A 21011-nucleotide genomic window follows, 5' to 3' on the forward strand; every position below is an offset into this window, starting at 1 on the left:
ACTGCAGCCCTTCAGAGTTTGACTTCAAATAAAACAACAAGAGAAGATCTAGTGTTGGAAATATTAATGGTGTTGTGGAGGTTATGCAGAACTGGAATTACTGTGCAGTTTTGTTGGGTTCCTGCCCACATGGGTGTTGATGGCAATGAGAAAGCAGACAATATTGCTAAAAGAGCATTGAAATTGAGTAGTGAGGTAATTATGGAAATTCCTTTTGGTAAAGGTGAAGCAAAATCATGAATTAGAAAGGCAGTGAGGGATTCATGACAGAAGGTGTGGGACAACGGTGTAAAAGGGAGACATTTTTATAACATACAGAAGTCAATTAACGTGAAGGTTTTCAAAGGAAAGTGTAGGAGAGAGGAAGTCATCATTTCTAGATTAAGATTAGGTCATACTAGTTTAAAATCAACTCTGTATTTAATGTCAAAGTCCGTGTCTGATAAATGTGATGAGTGTGATGTCACAGAGAATGTAGAGCATGTGATTCTTAAATGTGGCAAGTATGAGGTAGAAAGGAACGCTTTAAGAGACAGGATGTACGAGCTGGGACGGGAATGGAGTTTAGTAGGTTATTAGGGAGGAGTGAGGTGATGAGGGATTGTTATAAGGAAATCCTTGTCTTTCTTAAAGATGCAGGGATAGATAATAAGATTTAAATGTGGTTATCTTATTTTATTTAGGTATTTCCTTTTTCCCCCCTTTAAGTTAGACTGTAACCTGGTGTAATAATGATCCTGATGTTACACACTCCGGTACAGCAGGTGGCGGTAGAACCTAATAACGTTGGTTGTGATCCGCCATTAAATCTAGAGAAGAAGAAGGAGAGGACGGTTCTGTTGTTTCCTTTCTTTTTCCTCTTCAACAATGTCTAAGGTGAATCATCTGAGAGAGTTTATCGGTCAGCGACTAACAGCAGCTGCTGTAGAAATATTGTCAGTGTTTGAAAAAAGCATCTTGGAGTATGAAGAAGAGCTCGACCGTCAGCGCAGACTGTTGGACCTCGCCTGGAAACCTGAAATCAGACTCCACAGAGTCGGTACGTAACCCTGGAAAGTTGAATGAATGAACACATGAGTATGACTCCTACAAGATCCCTTTGTTTCCAGTTAAAAGCCGTGGTGATGAAGCAAACCAACTAAATGGGAAACTCCCCAGCTCAAGCAGCTGCTGATGTGGGATTCGGAAACATCCCGAACTAACTTGTTGTTCTGTTTACTTGGTGCTGCCTTTCATGCTCCATTCACACTCTGGACCAGACTCATATTTCACACTTTATGAATGAATGAATGAATGAATTCATGAATTAATTAATTCTTATTTGGAACATGTATATAAAAAATAAAAAATAAACAGTTAAATCTTCATATTCATAAATATACACTATATAGCTACATAAATATCCCTATAAATATATATATTTTTTTCATTTCATTTATTCCATTCATGGTATATATTCTTAATAATGTTGTACAAAATTCCATGAAGTACACATTATCACCATGAAAGATAAGCAGGAAGAAGAAAACTTAATATATGCTGCATACCTAATAAATATAATAAATACCTAACATATATTACATAATTATAACTATCGCTCTCAACATATAATATATACTACATAAATATCCACATAAATATCTAAACATATCTTAAGCAAGTATAATATACCATTTTTCCATATTTTATTTGTTTCTCACACTCGTTACCCCATTTCCTCTTCCATATACCTGTTTATAAATAATTTTTTGTATCTCTTTTTAAACAGATTTATGTTAGTACCTTTTCATTTCCAGCTCCAAACTGTTCCACAGAGTCTCCACAGTTCCATATGCACATGCTGCACATTGTTGTTCCTACTTTATGTTTTCTAAAATGTAGTTCTCCCCTTAGATTATAGCCCCTTTCTCTCTCAGTGAACATTCCTCTGATATTTTTTGGTAGTAGATTATTCCTTGCTTTGAACATTATTTGCGCTGTTTTGTATTTAACCAGATCCAGAAATTTCTTAACCAGATCCATACATTTCTTTAAACTTAATCGTTTATTTAGTAGAAAAGATGCAGATCACAGTGGCTCCGTGTAAGATGTGAGATGACACTGGCAAAAAATCTGATCGTTGGAGGATGTTCATGTAGGAGTTCATATGCAGGACTTGTAGTTAGATTGTTATTTTTTTATTTAATTTCTTTTCAAAAACATGAAGTTTACAAATTATATATCTTCAACACAACATAGAAATCACATTTCATGCCAGGGGGGATAAGAGTTTACAAGAAAACATTAAAATGAGCACAGATATTAATAGTTTTGATCACCTTTTGATTAAGAGAAAATTGAATGGAGTCGATGTTTGAGCTCATTGTAATAAGCAACAAAAGAGGGTTTTCTATGTGTAAATTTACATTTGTGAATGTGAAATTTTGCCAACAGTATGACGAGGTTAATAATGAATGTTTCATTGGGTTTTGCTTTAATCCTGTCAAAGTCATAGAGTCCAAACAGCACATCCCTCCAAAACAACTTAAATTCTTCTTCAATATTGTTAACAATAAAATTACATATATCAATCCAGAGGTTTTGGACAATGGGGCAGAGTCAAAATAAATGAGTAATTGTTTCAATATTTACAGAACAGAAAGCACATTTCACATCAATGTCTATTTCAAACCTTTTAACAATATGATCATTAGAAGGATAAAATCTATGAATTATTTTAAACAATATTTCTCTAACTTTGTTGGTCAACAGGTATCGGTTGGGTAAGAGCCAGACCTTTTTCCAGCCAATATGATTCATGTACCTATTCCAGTGTGAGACCACATAAGGAACTGTGGTGACATCCTGTCTAAACAAGAATCTAATCAACTTATTGTTCTTACCATGGTTACAGGACAAACAGATTTTGATCAGAATCAGAATTGTTTCAACCAATTTTATCTTAAATGTGTTATTTAGGGTGCAGAAATTTAGAAAATGTAGTCCACCATTTTCATAGTCATTCATTAGAACAGGTTTTTTTCAGATGATGAGTTCTATTTTTCCACAAGAAGTTGAGAAGCAGCCTGTCAATCTCAGTAATACGTTTGTTGTCTACGAACAGAGACAGAGATGCATATGTTAACGTGATATTCCTTCCTCCTTGGTGAGTAGGACTCTACCTCTAAGAGAGAGATCCCGTAATAGCCACTGGTTTAACTTTTTTTGAGTTCTTTGGATAATTTGATTGAAATTCAGTGAAGTTTTTTTTGTTGGTCCTTAGTTATTGTAATACCCAAGTAAACTACTTCATTTTTGACTGGGATACTACAAATTGATGTTTTATCAGAATCCTTAATGGATATAATTCCGCATTTATTAAGATTCAGATTTAGGCCAGAGGCCTTGGAAAACTCATTTATGGTGTTTATTGCAATAGAAACTTGATTTTCATCCCTGAAAAAGAGTGTGGCGTAATCTGTTTGTAGATCAGACTTGTTCCCGGTGCATGTTGGACTCCGGCAGGGCTGCCCTTTGTCACCGGTCCTGTTCATAATTTTTATGGACAGGATTTCTAGGCGTAGCCAGGGGCCGGAGGGGATCCGGTTTGGGAACCTCAGGATTTCACCTCTGCTTTTTGCGGATGATGTTGTCCTGTTGGCTTCATCGGACCGGGACCTTCAGCTTGTGTTGGGGCGGTTTGAGGCAGAGTGCGACGCAGCAGGGATAAGAATCAGCACCTCCAAAACCGAAGCCATGTTTCTCCACCTGGAGACAGTGGTGTGCCTTCTCCGGGTGGGTGGAGAAGTCCTGCCTCAGGTGGAGGAGTTCAAGTATCTCGGGGTCTTGTTCACGAGTGAGGGAACGATGGAGCGGGATTGGTGCAGAGTCCGCAGTTATGCGGTCGATGTACTAGAGCTTCTTTGAGACGATTTAGACTCGGCTTACAGAGAGTAAGTGTAGCTTACTAGCTTCAGCTTCCTGTGGTAATAATTCTGTACAACATGTGCAGCAACACAGACAACAGCAGACATGTCACTTTCTAAAATAAAACTTGATAAACTCTCTAAAAACTCTCTAACTTGATACAAGTTGTAAACTATAAACCTTAGTTTTCCTCTGGGAAGAGGAATTAAATCTTAAAATAAAAATTAATTATGAATTATCAAGCTTTGCGAAAGCTTTAGTGATAGCATCCGCCGCGTGTGAGGAAACTCTTCACACTAGAGCTCCACATGTCACTCGTGACGCGACTGACACGGCTTTTGACTGTAGTTTGCTATAATTCCGACAGGATTTCATCAGTGAAATATTTACGACCCGACGTCTTCTACAACAGAAAGCGGCTGATGAGCAAAGCATATGAATTCATTACCTTACGATGTAGTTCTTCATTTTTCGTCCTGTCATTTATAGGTCTCTGTTACGTTCAGTGGAGTTAGCGGCGTGGCTGCACCTCCTTTTCTTTCTCTGCCTTAGCTGCAGCCAAGTTTGGAAACTCAAAATACTTCTTTGTGTGAAAAACATTCAAATGTCTTGTCAGCTTCGTTGTGTTGAAATTCTTTTGTAACATTCCTCCTAGGGTATCTCCTTTGCAAACTGCAAAATTGTTGTCCTTTTTGGACATTGTAAAACTGCTATACCGGCGAGGCCGGCCACGCCCCCTCAGGACAGCTTGGTCTGAGATGCAGGAATGCCCGCGCGGGCGGTGTTTGTTGTTGTAAACGTCATCAGATTGGCCCGCTCTGAACTATTTTCCGATCTCTGATCAAAACCGATAGGGGCATTATAGGCCCGATCCCGATCAGTGGCCGATCAATCGCTGCATCTCTAGTTTTGAGCAGGTGTCTGCGATTTCTCCTGTACATTTTTTCTCTTGTGGTTTTGATAATGTATGATCTGGGCTGAATGTGTTTCTGTACCACAGTGGCTGGTTCCCGCTTGTTGCCTTGTCTAACCCGCACATTTTCACCAACTTGGAGGTCAGACAGTGTCCTGGTTCCTTGATCAAAGTATTGTTTCTGTCTTTGTTGTCTATGCACGATGTGGCTCCTGGCATCTTTATAGAAAGCTGGCTGCAATAATGTCTTTGTCACAGGTAATTTTGATTTGAGTCTTCTTCCCATGAGCATCTGAGCAGGTGAGAGTCCAACCCCACTCAGTGGTGTGTTCCGGTATTCAAGCAGTGCTAGGTACGGGTCACCAGCACTGTCCTGTGCTTTTGTCAGCATGTTTTTTTATTGTCTGAACTGCTCTCTCAACTTGGCCATTTGACTGCGGGAAAGTGGGACTTGAAGAGGTGTGTTTGAAACCCCACTCAGCACTGAAGTCCACCGTCTCTTGGCTCACCAGCTGTCTGCCATTGTCGGAGAACAACTCATCTGGCACACCATGCCTTGCAAATATAGACTTCAGCCCAATGATGATGTGGGTGCTGTGGGTCGATACAGATCCGAACTTTGTTCGGTTTTGTTACAGTCACCATACTATTGACCCAATCTGTAGGCTCTGTCTGTTTGGTTATCACCCCCAAGTTTTCCATTCTATTCAGCTCTGTTTTAATTTTATCTTTTAGCGCGACAGGTACTTTCCTGTTTTTGCTTGGTGACTTTATTGACAGGAATTTCAATCTCTTCATGTAGACTTTTTAGCTGACTCCGACTCAACTCACTGGCTCTGCAAATGTCTATTGCTTTATTTAGCGTGAGGTCCGGTTCTCTCAGTAGTCGTCCTCTCACTTGGTCATCTGTGATTCCACACACGATTCTATCGTATCAGTGAGTCGGTGAGGTGCTCAAACTCGCAGTCTTTCACTTTCTTTTTTAAATCAGTCACATATGCATCAACAGTCTCTGATATTCCTTGCAATCGAATAAAGAACAGGTGCCTCAAATACGTCACATTTTTCCTTGGCTCATAATGTTGGCGGAAAAGTTCTTTCAGTGTATCATAGTCATCTACGTTTTCATCAAAGTCAAAAGTGTTATATACCTTATTTCTTCGTCCCCGGCCAAATGTAGGAACGTGGCTCTTTTCACTTCACCAGAATTTTCGTCGATTCCGCTGGCGACAAGAAACGGTTCAAATCTCTGGATCCAGACTCTCCAACTTTCCGCTAGATTTCCTTCTAGACTTAATGAGGTCGGAGGTTTCATCTGTTCCATTTTGTCTTCCTATTTTTGTTTTACTTCAAGTTTTTACTCTTTACCATGTTATATATGACACGGAAGAAGCCATTTCTAGAACAACAACTTTATTCTTCAACTGTCTCGATGCCAACGCAGTAACACAAGAGTAGAGTCACAGTGCCGCCTAATGGTCACACAGAGTAATGCACTTTTTTTCAAATATACTACATAGATGAAGAGGAAGACCGAAAGTTAAGGACAAACTTTAAACCTCACAAATACAATCAACACTGGGAAGCACTTTTGACTTGTTAAAATCCTATCTTTTGTCCCTTTTTGTAATTCCAGAACTCCCACAAGAAAATGTTTGTAAGGTGGAGGAGGACGGGGTTTTCAGTGACCAGCACCTGGATAACCTGGAGAGGAGCTGCAGCCCGGACCAGGATGAACCAGGGCATCCACAGACTACAGAACTGGAGGAAGACTCCAGCGGTCAGGAGATGAAGCAGGAGGACGTAGAGGTGGATGTCTCATTGGTCAATGTCGCAGATGTGAAAGTTGAAAATGGTGAACCAGGACCAAACTGTGTCCAGCTGCTGTTGCACACTTCTCCTGAAGCTCAAAACAAAGATGAGGAAGCGACTGAAAGTTTACGCTCAGACTCCAATAAAACTGCAGATCCGGAGCCAATGAGACGACACGGTGACCAAGAAGATGCTGCTGTCCCGTCAGACAGCAACTGTAAATCAAAGCTGACCAGGACCCACACAGGGAAGAAGGCGTTTTCTTGCAGCACTTGCAGGAAAGAGTTCAGTAAACATAGTATTTTAATGGATCACATGAAGATCCACACTGGCGAAAGGCCGTACCTGTGCAACACCTGCAACAAAACCTTTACTAGATCATCACATCTTAAACGCCACATAACCATGCACACGGGCGAGAAGCCCTACATCTGCAAAACATGTGGAAAAAGGTACAGGCTACGTTCCCTCCTGGTGGATCACTCGTGGACCCACACCGGTGAAAAGCCGTACCTGTGCAACACCTGTGGAAAAACCTTTACTCAATCATCAAATCTTAAACGCCACATAACCATGCACACGGGCGAGAAGCGATATTTGTGCAAGACGTGCAACAAAGGTTTTAACCGCAGAATTGATTTGCTGAGTCACATGAAAAATCACCCGGAGGAGAAGTCTGGTGACTCGTGACAAATGAAGCTCATGTTGTCGTCCTCCGTGGGCAGCTGTCCACTCCTGTCTGACCCACAGAAGAAGAACCCGCAGAAGTCCAACCACCACCTCCTGTTGCTGATGAGCCTAATCCCCTCCCCACAAGGGTTGCAGGTTTAACCCGGATTTATGCTTCTCCGTCAACTTGACGCAGAGGGAACAATGTGGTTGTGTACTTTTTTTTTTTTTTTTAAGTTCTTCATTGAGTTTGTTTGAATGACTGTTCCTTCTTAAAATCGTTATTTGTTGCTGTTGGTGACTTGCTGTCTCCAGGGTGCAAATAAAGAGCTGTTAGTATGTGCTGAAGTTTCTTTAAACGTCTATTTCGTTCATCTACAAAGCCTCTCTCACATGTCCTTTTTCCCATCTGTTTTCTTCTTCACTCACATTCTCTTTGTAAAGTTAATCTGCAGCTCCATGTTGTTAAACTCTCTCCATCTACTCCGTTCAGAGTTTAGTTCAAGTGTGATTATATTTACGTGTTCAGTTTTTACAATCTTCCTATGAAAAACATGAAGAAACTTCAGAGAAACAAGGACAAAAGAAGAAACGCAACAATCAACACGTCAGAAACAGAACAGCCAACCATCTGTCACCATTTTATAAACTTTAATATCTGCAGCATTAAACAAAAAAACTTGAAGCTTTCAGAAGTCAGTGCAGTCAGATACGGTTTGCCTTTATTTCCCTTTTAAAACTTTTTTATTAGTGCTGCCCAACGATTAAAATTTTTAATCTTAATTAATCCATGATTTCTGTAATTAACTATACGATTAATTGTGATTAATTACATAATAATTGTAAATGTATTCACACATTTTGTGCTGTTCAAATCTACCTCAAGGTATTTTTTTAATGTTTTTAATACTGTTAACAACATGAGAAAGGGCAACTATGCTGCTTTATGTCAATGTTTATTCAACTTTCCACAAAAAAAGCTTTTGACCTGAAATTAACCTTCCTTCATAAATACAAACACAATGTAGTCCCCAACTTTACACTTGTAAAGACTAACTTAAGATTCCTTGTTTTTTTTAAGCAGCTGAACCATAGGCTATGCATCATAAACATATGGAGGAAAATAAAAGGCTCCAAAAATATCCCCTTCTCCTAAGCGGGATCAAAACAGGGGGATACAAAAACTAAATTACAAACAAATAAAGTGCACATGTAACAGCAGGGAGTAACCCAACCTATAAAGTGCAGCCGTTTCCTCACCTGATCCTCAGAGCTCAGCCATAAACTTGTGCGAATCGCAGCGTGCGTGCGCCCGTCTGTGCGCGTGTGTGCGGGGGGCATTATTGAGTTTTATGTAAAGCGCTTTGCGTTGCATTTTTTATTTTGTAAGAAAAGCGCTTTACAAATAAAGTTTGATTTGACTGGTCCTTTTTTGCAAGCTGCTACAGCGTTGTCTGCTTTTGACGAGAGGGGAGGGGGGGGGGGGGGGCTGGCTGCAAATGGTATTTGAGACTCGACGTACTTCGATGGTAATTCATTTCAAATCGACAGTACATGCAAATAACTTCAGTCTTGTCCAGCGAACCATCTGGCATCTTTTTGAAAGTGAACTAACCGTTCAAAAGTCTTAATTCTCCATCTTTCAATCCACCATACTTTTCCTCCAGCTACAGGTGCCGTCGACCGCCAGAAATTATATCATGCCTTTTTTTTTTTTAATCGTGCGTTAAAATAAATTGTCAGCGTTAAGAGGACGTGAAGTTAACGCGTCGTTAATGCATTAAGTTGGACAGCCCTAGTTTTTATTGATTTAGAAAACAAGAACATTTGGTTTAAAGATGAATGAGGAAATGAGTGTGATGTGGGATACACATCGCGATACTTGAGTCACGATACAATACGATATTGCAGTATTCAAATTTTGCGATATATTGTGATGTTATACATAGTTTGCTGAAAACTGTAAAAGGCTTTAAGCATTTTAAATCTGAGCTGCACGTACATCAGATTATCGTGAAAATTCATGGGACAAACTGAGTCAAAACAGTGTATTTCAAATGATCCATGCTGTGTTATTGTAACTATAAGTTACAACATATTTGTGTACGTTTTTCAAATTATTTAAATAATATGAAATTAACAATATTATTGAATCACATGTATAAAATCAAGTTGTACTAGATTTACAACTCGTCTGACACATGATTTCTTCTAAAGCTGATGTTGAGATCCGTGTTGAAGCTGCAGATCTGCAGGTTGGAGAGCAGGAAGAAGAGGGAGGATCATCGGGATCAGATTCCAGGAAGAGGACAGACTTTGGAATTTACCCTTTTATATCAGACATCCGTTTAGAAGAACACTTAATAAAGTGGCATATTAACAGCGCTACAGCTGAAATTAAAACAGCTTCTAGTCTGCTTTTAGATCTCAGCTTTCGCTGTCGTTTTGGTGCGAAATGTATTCTGGGATACACTGTAGCATACTGCTGTGTGAACGGTCTGCTGGAGCAGCGTACTGAATCATTCATTTAGTAGGCAGTATACAGTGCATACTTTGCAGTGTGTAGCATGTAGTGCGGTAGTATCCGAATTCGGAAACAGCCCATGTTATATATGACACGGAAGAAGCCATTTCTAGACAACAACTTTATTCTTCAGCTGTCTCGATACCAAAGCAGTAACACAAGAGTACAGTCACAGTGCCGCCTAATGGTCACACAGAGTAATGCACTTATTTTCAAATATACTACATAGATGAAGGGGAAGACCGAAGGTTCAGGACAAACTTTAAACCTCACAAATACAACCAAACAATCAACACCGGGAAGCAATTTTGACTTGTTAAAATCCTGTCTTTTTGTCCCTTTTTGTAATTCCAGACCCCCCACAAGAAAATGTTTGTAAGGTGGAGGAGGACGGGGTTTCCAGTGACCAGCACCTCGATAACCTGGAGAGGATCTGCAGCCCGGACCAGGAGGAACCAGGGCATCCACAGACTACAGAACTGGAGGAAGACTCCAGCGGTCAGGAGATGAAACACGAGGACATAGAGGTGGATGTCTCATTGGTCAATGTCGCTGATGTGAAAGTTGAAAATGGGGAACCAGGACCAAACTGTGGCCAGCTGCTGTTGCACACTTCTCCTGAAGCTCAAAACAAAGATGAGGAAGGAACTGAAAGTTTACGCTCAGACTCCAGTAAAACTGCAGATCCGGAGCCAATGAGACGACACGGTGACCGCGAAGATGCTGCTGTCCCGTCAGACAGCAACTGTAAACCAAAGCTGACCAGGACCAACATGGGGAAGAAGGCGTTTTCTTGCAGAACTTGCGGGAAAGAGTTCAGTAAAAGTTGTAATTTAATGGATCACATGAAGATCCACACTGGCGAAAGGCCGTACCTGTGCAACACCTGCGACAAAACCTTTACTAGATTACCAGATCTTAAACGGCACATAACCAAGCACACGGGCGAGAAGCCCTACATCTGCAAAACATGTGGAAAAAGTTACAGGCTACGTTCCAACCTGGTGATTCACTCAAGGATCCACACTGGCGAAAGGCCGTACCTGTGCAACACCTGTGGAAAAACCTTTACTATGTCATCATCTCTTAAACGGCACATAACCATGCACACGGGCGAGAAGCTGTATTTGTGCAAGACGTGCAACAAAGGTTTTAGCCGCAGAATTGATTTGCTGAGTCACATGAAAAATCACCCGGAGGAGAAGTCTGGTGACTCGTGAGAAATGAAGCTCATGTTGTCGTCCTCCGGGGGCAGCTGTCCACTCCTGTCTGACCCACAGAAGAAGAACCCGCAGAAGTCCAACCACCACCTCCTGTGGCTGATGAGCCTAATCCCCTCCCCACAAGGGTTGCAGGTTCAACACGGATTTATGCTTCTCCGTCAACTTGATGCAGAAGGAACGATGTGGTTGTGTACTTTTTTTTTTAAAGTTCTGCATTGAGTTTGTTTGAATCACTGTTCCTTCTTAAAATCGTATTATTTGTTGCTGTTGGTAACTTGCTGTCTCCACAGTGCAAATAAAGAGCTGTTAGTATGTGCTGAAGTTTCTTTAAACGTGATGGTTTATTTCGTTCATCTACAAAGCCTCTCTCACACGTCCTTCTTCCTGTCTGTTTCTTCTTCACTCACATTCTCTTTGTAAAGTTAATCTGCAGCTCCATGTTGTTAAACTCTCTCCATGTACTCCATTCAGAGGTTATATATTGTGATGTTATACATAGCTCGCTGAAAACTGTAAAAGGCTTTATACATTTTAAAATCTGAGCTGCGCGTACATCAGATTATCGTGATAATTCATGGGAAAAACTAAGTCAAAACAATGTAATTCAAATGATCCATGCTGTGTTATTGTAACTATATGTTACAACATATTTGTGTACGTTTTTCATATTATTGAAATAATATAAAATTAACATTATTATTTAATCACATGTATAAAATCAAGTTGTACTAGATTTACATCTCGTCTGACACATGATTTATTCTAAAGCTGATGTTGAGATCCGTGTTGAAGCTGCAGATCTGCAGGTTGGAGAGCAGGAAGAAGAGGGAGGATCATCGGGATCAGATTCCAGGAAGAGGACAGACTTTAGATTTAACCCTTTTATATCAGACATCCGTTTAGAAGTAAATGTCTTTTTACCTCAACTCATATTTAGTCAGAAATAATCATGAAAAGTGTAATTACGTTTTCATTTTAGATGGATGAATTATTTTATTGTTTATAATTCTGGAATATTACACTCTCCATATGTAGAAAGAGCAGCAGTGCCCCCTGGTGGTGAGTTATAAAAGCTCAACATAAACCCAAGAGTGAACAATCTATCGTAATAATAATAAAAACACTAATAAAAAAATACTTTAGTGCATCAACAAGAGGAAAGTTGTCAGTGATGCAGATTATTGGTACAGCGTGATCAGTACAACCAGCATTTAGCTCAGAAAACAATGTGGAAAGAGAAATGTCATCAAATGAAGTTGAAGAGTGGAGATGCACTTTTGTCCTTTATCCTCAACTTCCTCAATCACGTCATTTTGATCCAGTTTGTTATTCCACTGGTCTTGGCTTCATCAAATGACACATCCTTAGTCCCAAAAGCATCGTCACACATGTCAGGGCTGGAGGCCTGAGCCTGGACTCCAAGATCTTCCACTGCTGCTGTTACCGGCACCTCAGCTGCTCCAGCAGCTCCACGTTACACCAGGTCTTATATTTTCCTGCAGCTTTGCCGGCACGTCCCAATACTTTAGCTGTCTGTGAACCACAGTCTGCTGTGTTTCTGAATGTCTTTACATTTGTGTTTACATCATCCGTCTCTCTGTTGCTGCATTTTCCAGAGCGGGCAGCGAGACCTCAAACGCCATAAAACAGTTGAGATGTTAATTTATTTTATTTTGAACATTTCGCACTTCACCTTAAAAACTGTTACTTAAATTGAACTGAAAAAAAGTTTAGTGAACTAATTAGTATTTTGAGTTGTGGAGATTAATGATATTAAGACATTTTACTGAATGCCTAAAACTTAAGTAGAATGTAAGATAAAAGTATAAGAATTTGAATAAATGCAATGTCAACATTTTTAAGATCTCAAACACATCTGACTTAATTTAAATAAGTATAATTAAAAAAAAAATCGATTTCTATAAAATACAATAAAAAATCATGACCTCAGTTTTTATTTTCATTAATCCTTTTATGATTCTACACATTTACCGTAATGCTAAATTAAACATTTAAACCAGTATCTACTTTAAACATATACTGGATTCTTTTATTTTTTTAACCACACAGTTGCAATAAATAATGGGGGAGGGATGAATTATTTCATGAATAAGGACTAAAAATAACGTGAAAGGTATTTGGAATATATTGAACGATGCCATTAGGAAAAGTTCAAGACAGACTAATTATCCAGAATATTTAACCAATAGCGATGAAGTCATTAATGATATGAATGAGGTGGTTAATCATTTTAACAGGTATTTTGTGAGTGTTGGACCAAAGCTGGCAGAAAAATGTGTGATCCTGGATCAGCTGATGGATGGAAGGAAACATTAATAAGTAGAAATCCAGATTCAATGTTTCTCACAGCTGTGGAGGAGAGAGAAATCATAGATATTGTAAGTAAATGTAAAAACAAGGTGTCAACTGACTGTGGTGATATGACAATAGTCAAAAAGGTTATTGATGGATTGTTAACTGACATACAGCTGTAATCAGTCGCTCAGAACTGGGACATTTCCAAAAAAAACAAATGTAAACTGCAAAAGTCATCCCACTGTACAGAACTGGAGACAGACACCAATTCACTAATTACAGGCCTGATTCTTTACTCCCAACATTTTCTAAGATCGTAGAAGAAGTATTTATTTACAGGTTGGACAAATTAACGTCAATCAAAAGGCCACGCCCCTAATTACGCATTAAACTTCTTGCTTTATATAATTCCAACCTGCCACAATACGAGGAAAAAGAGGCTTCAAACCCCTGCAGAAAACCTGTGGGTGATTCATGCATGAATGAACCGTCATTCTGAGTTTGGGGGTTAGTTTGGGATCTTTATTCCCTCTAGTGGTTAAATGTTGGAAACTGCAGCTTTAAATGAGTCTTGTATATCTATATATTTCACACCAAAATCAGTTTGATAGTTTGATCAGTTTGATATTTAAATGTTTTGATGTCTCAAAGACTTACCATGTGTATTATTTTGAAGCCCGTTGCAATAAAAGTTTCTTAACAACATCAATGTTTTATGACAAATAATAAAGAACACATGAATTAAAAAATATTTTTATTTTATATATTGATATTAACAATCAGAAGCTTATCATATAAATTGTGTCAGCTCTCGTTGTGTCGGAAAAAATAAAACTCTTTCTAAACCTTCTTGCTTGTGTTGTTTTCTCAGATGTAAATCACTTTGGATAAAAGCGTCTGCTAAATGACAGAAGTCGTAGTAAACCAGTGATGAAAAGAATGTTGTATGCATTTTGTTCTAATTACTTTCGTTGGTAAATGAAATACTTACTGTAACTGCGAGAAGGAACTATGTCATTTGTTCAGACTCCACTGCAGCCCTTCAGAGTTTGACTTCAAATAAAACAACAAGAGAAGATCTAGTGTTGGAAATATTAATGGTGTTGTGGAGGTTATGCAGAACTGGAATTACTGTGCAGTTTTGTTGGGTTCCTGCCCACATGGGTGTTGATGGCAATGAGAAAGCAGACAATATTGCTAAAAGAGCATTGAAATTGAGTAGTGAGGTAATTATGGAAATTCCTTTTGGTAAAGGTGAAGCAAAATCATGAATTAGAAAGGCAGTGAGGGATTCATGACAGAAGGTGTGGGACAACGGTGTAAAAGGGAGACATTTTTATAACATACAGAAGTCAATTAACGTGAAGGTTTTCAAAGGAAAGTGTAGGAGAGAGGAAGTCATCATTTCTAGATTAAGATTAGGTCATACTAGTTTAAAATCAACTCTGTATTTAATGTCAAAGTCCGTGTCTGATAAATGTGATGAGTGTGATGTCACAGAGAATGTAGAGCATGTGATTCTTAAATGTGGGAAGTATGAGGTAGAAAGGAACGCTTTAAGAGACAGGATGTACGAGCTGGGACGGGAATGGAGTTTAGTAGGTTATTAGGGAGGAGTGAGGTGATGAGGGATTGTTATAAGGAAATCCTTGTCTTTCTTAAAGATGCAGGGATAGATAATAAGATTTAAATGTGATTATCTTATTTTATTTAGGTACTTCCTTTTTTCCCCCTTTAAGTTAGACTGTAACCTGGTGTAATAATGATCCTGATGTTACACACTCCGGTACAGCAGGTGGCGGTAGAACCTAATAACGTTGGTTGTGATCCGCCATTAAACCTAGAGAAGAAGAAGGAGAGGACGGTTCTGTTGTTTCCTTTCCTTTTCCTCTTCAACAATGTCTAAGGTGAATCATCTGAGAGAGTTTATCGGTCAGCGACTAACAGCAGCTGCTGTAGAAATATTGTCAGTGTTTGAAAAAAGCATCTTGGAGTATGAAGAAGAGCTCGACCGTCAGCGCAGACTGTTGGACCTCGCCTGGAAACCTGAAATCAGACTCCACAGAGTCGGTACGTAACCCTGGAAAGTTGAATGAATGAACACATGAGTATGACTCCTACAAGATCCCTTTGTTTCCAGTTAAAAGCCGTGGTGATGAAGCAAACCAACTCAATGGGAAACTCCCCAGCTCAAGCAGCTGCTGATGTGGGATTCGGAAACATCCCGAACTAACTTGTTGTTCTGTTTACTTGGTGCTGCCTTTCATGCTCCATTCACACTCTGGACCAGACTGGTATTTCACACTTTATCAATGAATGAATTAATTCATTTTTATTTGGAACATGTATATAAAAAATAAACATTAACATCTTCATATTCACATATGTTTGAAAAAAGGAGTAGGAAGAAGTCTACACTTTTTCCTAGTTCCTACCCCTTTATAACTCTATGAATTTACATTATTGCTATTATTATATCTACACAATATCCATATAAATATAGTCTATATAAATACTATGTAAAACATGCCTATTACTATAAAATCTGTTGTCAAATATCTTGGCATTTCCATCTCTAAAGATTCAGCAGAACGTGAAAATAAAAATGTCTGGAGGGTAATTAATGAATGCCAAAACAAACTTAACTCCTGGTTATTAAGAGACATCAGTTTATTAGGTCGTATCTTCTTAACCAAAATGGAAAGTCTCTCCAGATGTATTTATCCAGCAAACTCGTTGTCTATTCCCAATAACGTAATCAAAAAGATTAATCAGGTTAACTTTGATTATATCTGGAGAAAGAAAATTAATTACTTTAGGAAAACTGAACTGACCAAAGAATTCAAAGATGGAGGCCTGCAAGTTATAGATTTAGATTTAATTAATGGAAACCTAAAAAAGGAACTGGTCGAAATCTTTTCTACACAATAAGAGCTTTTGGTATCATATCCCCAGAGTAATTTTTTTTGTATAGATATCTTTATTGAGGGCATTAAAAAAAGAAAAAAAGAAGATTTACAATAACAATATAATTATCAATATTTTCCCCTCTTTTTTTTAACTTTTCATAACATTAATTAAACTAAAATAAATATATAATAAGAGAAAAAAGAAAAATAAGAAAAAGAAAAAATAAATTAAAAAAAGGAAATAAATAAATGAGTAAATAAAAATAAAAACAACAGCACACCCTCTCCCCTTCCCTCCGTCACATGGTCAATAAATTACATCATTCAAAATCATTTAACATATGTCTATTAATACTAGAACAAAAATGAATAATAAATATAATCAAGTCCTGTGTAAACACATTCATTAATACAGTAGATGATTCAGATCATTTCAGTTCAGTAATTTTTAATAAACTGGGAGGCATTGAACTGTTACTAAGATGCAACTTTACCGTTCAAATTTCATGCTTTAGACTTAATCGTTTATTTTGTAGAAAAGATGCAGGTCACAGTGTGAGATGTGAGATGACACTGGCAAAAAACGTGATTGTTGGAGGATGTTCATATATGTGTTCATATGCAGTACTTGTAGTTAGATCATTATATATGACACGGAAGAAGCCATTTCTGGAACAACAACTTTATTCTTCAACTGTCTCGATACCAACGCAGTAACAGTACAGTCACAGTGCCGCCTAATGTTCACACAGAGTAATGCACTTGTTTTCAAATATACTACCGTATTTTCACGACCATTCGGCGCACCGTGTGAAAAGGCGCAGCCTCATTTTTGTGTCTCATTTTTAGATTTAAAACACACATACGGCGCACCGACCCAAAAGGCGGAGTCTACAGACACGGAGCTGCACACACGCGCGCCGCAAAACACACACGGGTGCCGCAAAACACACACACCCGCTGCAGAACACACACACAAGCACACAAGTGTGCTTATTTAAAAATAGAGCGGGAGCAAAACTTAGTTTGATTGTATTTTATTTCAGTTTTTACATTAATCAAACCCTTCAAAGTCCCGTCTTTCCCCGGCGCGGATCCCGTCTTTCCCCGGCGCGGACCCCGTCTTTCCCCGGCGCGGATCCCGTCTTTCCCCGGCGCTGGCACGATTTCATGAAGCAAAAGCACCAAGACAGACCTCCATGAAGATGTTCAATTTTAATTTCTTCCGCCAGCGCTACTGCTTTCAGTTTGAGGATGGTCTCATTCACGTCCGCAACTCACAGGTGCTTCACACGCCCCCTTCTCCCTTTACCGTTCTCATGGTGGCCGTCCGCCTTGCATTACCGTAATACAGGTAATAGATACGGCGCACCGTTTCATTGGGTGCGCAGCACATTTATAAAAGGAAAAAAGAATTTTATGTGCACCTTATGGTCGGGAAAATACGGTACATAGATGAAGGGGAAGACCGAAGATTCAGGACAAAGTTTAAACCTCACAAAAGAAAGTCATACGGGCCCTGTCTTGGTCAGAGAAATTCCCCCACCCACCCTCTATTTCACCGCTTTGAGTTACTAAGACTGGCTGAGTTAAACAATTATCATAATGCTTGTCTTATGTTTCAAATTGTCAACAGGCTCAACCCTAGACTTAGTAGTCTTGTGCCAATCTCCAGTCCTCAGCACACGTACCAAACAAGAATCAAACCATTAGGGAAATGTCACCGACATGTGCGTGCCAGTATGAGTGTTGTTTGCAGGGGGCCGCAGATTTGGAATAGGATTGATGATGGCCTCAAGGTGTTGCGTTCTATCTCCAAGTTTAAAAGACAACTAAAAAAATAATCTTTTACTAACCTATATATAATTTAAAATGCTTCTTCATGGACTGCTGGGATGTATGTGTGTGACTGTATGTGTATGTAATGTTAAGTATGTATGTTAAGTGTTTTTTTTTTTGTGTACTTGTATGCATTTGTCCATCACCATCTCTTTACGGATGGTAACTGCTTATACCATTGACTGTACCCTCACCCTTATATGAACTATGGGCCCCCACCTATAAGCTTTCCTAGCTTCCTTGGGGGACCCATTCACTCTACCCGTTTGATTCAATTGTATTATTATAATTATTATTCTGGTATTGTGAATAAACTCAAACTCAAACAAACTCAAATACAATAAACAATGGGAAGCACTTTTGACTTGTTAAAATCCAATCGTTTTGTCCCTTTTTGTAATTCCAGACCCCCCACAAGAAAATGTTTGTAAGGTGGAGGAGGACGGGGTTTTCAGTGACCAGCACCTGGATAACCTGGAGAGGAGCTGCAGCCCGGACCAGGAGGAACCAGGGCATCCACAGACTACAGAACTGGAGGAAGACTCCAGCGGTCAGGAGATGAAGCACGAGGACGTAGAGGTGGATGTCTCATTGGTCAATCTCGCTGATGTGAGAATTGAAAATGGTGAACCAGGACCAAACTGTGGCCAGCTGGTGTTGCACACTTCTCCTGAAGCTCAATACACAGATGAGGAAGGGACTGAAAGTTTATGCTCAGACTCCAGTAAAACTGCAGATCCGGAGCCAATGAGACGACACGGTGACCACGAAGATGCTGCTGTCCCGTTAGACAGCAACTGTAAATCAAAGCTGATCAGGACCCACATGGGGAAGAAGGTGTTTTCTTGCAGCACTTGCAGGAAAGAGTTCAGTAAAAGTAGTATTTTAATGGATCACATGAAGATCCACACTGGCGAAAGGCCGTACATGTGCAACACCTGCGGAAAATCGTTTAGAAAATTATCAACAATCGAGAAGCATAAAATGATCCACATGGGCGAGAAGCTCTATGTCTGCAAAACATGTGGAAAAAGTTACAGGCAAAATTCCAGCCTGGTGATTCACTCGAGGACCCACACCGGCGAAAGGCCATACCTGTGCAACACCTGCGGCAAAACTTTTACTTCATTATCACATCTTAAACGCCACATAACCACGCACACGAGCCAGAAGCCTTACATCTGCAAAACATGTGGAAAAAGTTACACAGAACGTTCCGGCCTGCTGGTTCACTCGAGGATCCACACTGGCGAAAAGCCGTACCTGTGCAACACCTGCGGCAACGCCTTTACTCAATCATCACTTCTTAAACGCCACATAACCACGCACACGGGCGAGAAGCCCTACATCTGCAAAACATGTGGAAAAAGTTACAGGCTACGTTCCACCCTGGTGGTTCACTCGAGGACCCACACCGGCGAAAAGCCGTACCTGTGCAACACCTGCGGAAAAACCTTTACTGAATCATCAACTCTTAAACGGCACATAACCACGCACATGGGCGAGAAGCTATATTTGTGCAAGACGTGCAACAAAGGTTTTAGCTGCAGAATTCATTTGCTGAGTCACATGAAAAATCACCCGGAGGAGAAGTCTGGTGACTCGTGACATATGAAGTTCATGTTGTCGTCCTCCCGGGGCAGCTGTCCACTCCTGTCTGACCCACAGAAGAAGAACCCGCAGAAGTCCAACCACCACCTCCTGTGGCTGATGAGCCTAATCCCCTCCCCACAAGGGTTGCAGGTTCAACCTGGATTTATGCTTCTCCGTCAACTTGACCCAGAGGGAACGATGTGTATACTTTTTTTTTAAAGTTCTGCATTGAGTTTGTTTGAATCCCTGTTCCTTCTTAAAATAGTTAGTATTCAATTCAATTCAATTTTATTTATATAGCGTCTAATACAACAAAAGTTGTCTCTATACGCTTTCCAGAGACCCATACCCAGAACATGACCCCCGAGCAGTTATTACATAAACAATGGCAGGTAAAAACTCCCCTAGTGGGAGAAAAACCTAATAATAATAATAATAATAATAATAATAATACTTTTTATTTGTAGAGCACTTTTCATGTATAATCTCAAAGTGCATTACATAATCAAGGGAAAGTCAGGACACATAAAAGACGAGAAGTAAAAAAAGCGTAAAAATAGTAAAAAACATCTAAGAAAGACCAGGGAAAGCCTTCCTGAACAGGAAAGTTTTAAGCCCCTTTTTGAAGGTGTCCACAGACTGGGGTTGACGTAGTGTTCAGGGAGGGAGTTCCAGATGCGTGGGGCAGCGGAGCAGAAAGCTCGGTCTCCCATGGAGCTGAGTCGTGTGCGGGGCTGATAGAGGAGGTTGGTCTTTTGTGAGCGGAAGTTCCGGGTGGATGAGTGAGGGGTCAGGAGGTCTTTGAGGTATTGAGGGGCAGTGCTGTAGATGCAGAGGTGGGTGATGAGGGCGATCTTGAATTGGATTCTTGCGGTTATGGGAAGCCAGTGTAGTTTCTGGAGAGTAGGGGTGATATGGTCGTATTTGCAGGTTCTCATCAGAGTTCGGGCAGCACAGTTCTGAATGAGTTGGAGTTTCCGAAGGTGTTTGTTGGGGATACCGATGAGCAGGCTGTTGCAGTAGTCAAGCCTGGAGGAGATAAGAGCGTGGACGAGTTTCCTTAAGCCAAACAGTGGCAAGAAAAAACTCCCCTTTAGGAGGGAAGAAACCTTGAGCAGGACCAGGCTCATAAGGGGGGACTCCTGCCGAGGGCCAGACTGGGGGTCAGGGATGGCAACAGCACAGCAGGCAGGTGGAAGCAGCAACGGGATGACCCGGGGTGGGGACCGCAGGCCAGCATGCAGCTCCCGAAGCTCCGGCCCAATCATCAAGTCCCAGGTTGGGGTGCAGGGTCGGGGAAAGGTTGA

At 40.1% G+C, this 21011-nt stretch overlaps 1 protein-coding gene across 1 annotated transcript; it reads left to right on the forward strand.

Annotated features, from left to right (window-relative positions):
* Positions 1-10597: 10597 nt before the first annotated feature.
* Positions 10598-19875, forward strand: LOC133440684 (histone-lysine N-methyltransferase PRDM9-like). The gene is made up of 2 exons (XM_061718002.1): positions 10598-10805; positions 18977-19875. Exons 1-2 carry the CDS (start codon positions 10598-10600, stop codon positions 19717-19719), a joined length of 951 nt encoding a protein of 316 aa, XP_061573986.1. The 3' UTR covers positions 19720-19875.
* Positions 19876-21011: the final 1136 nt, after the last annotated feature.

Source organism: Cololabis saira, chromosome 3, assembly GCF_033807715.1.
Source record: "Cololabis saira isolate AMF1-May2022 chromosome 3, fColSai1.1, whole genome shotgun sequence".
Lineage (NCBI taxonomy): Eukaryota > Metazoa > Chordata > Actinopteri > Beloniformes > Belonidae > Cololabis > Cololabis saira.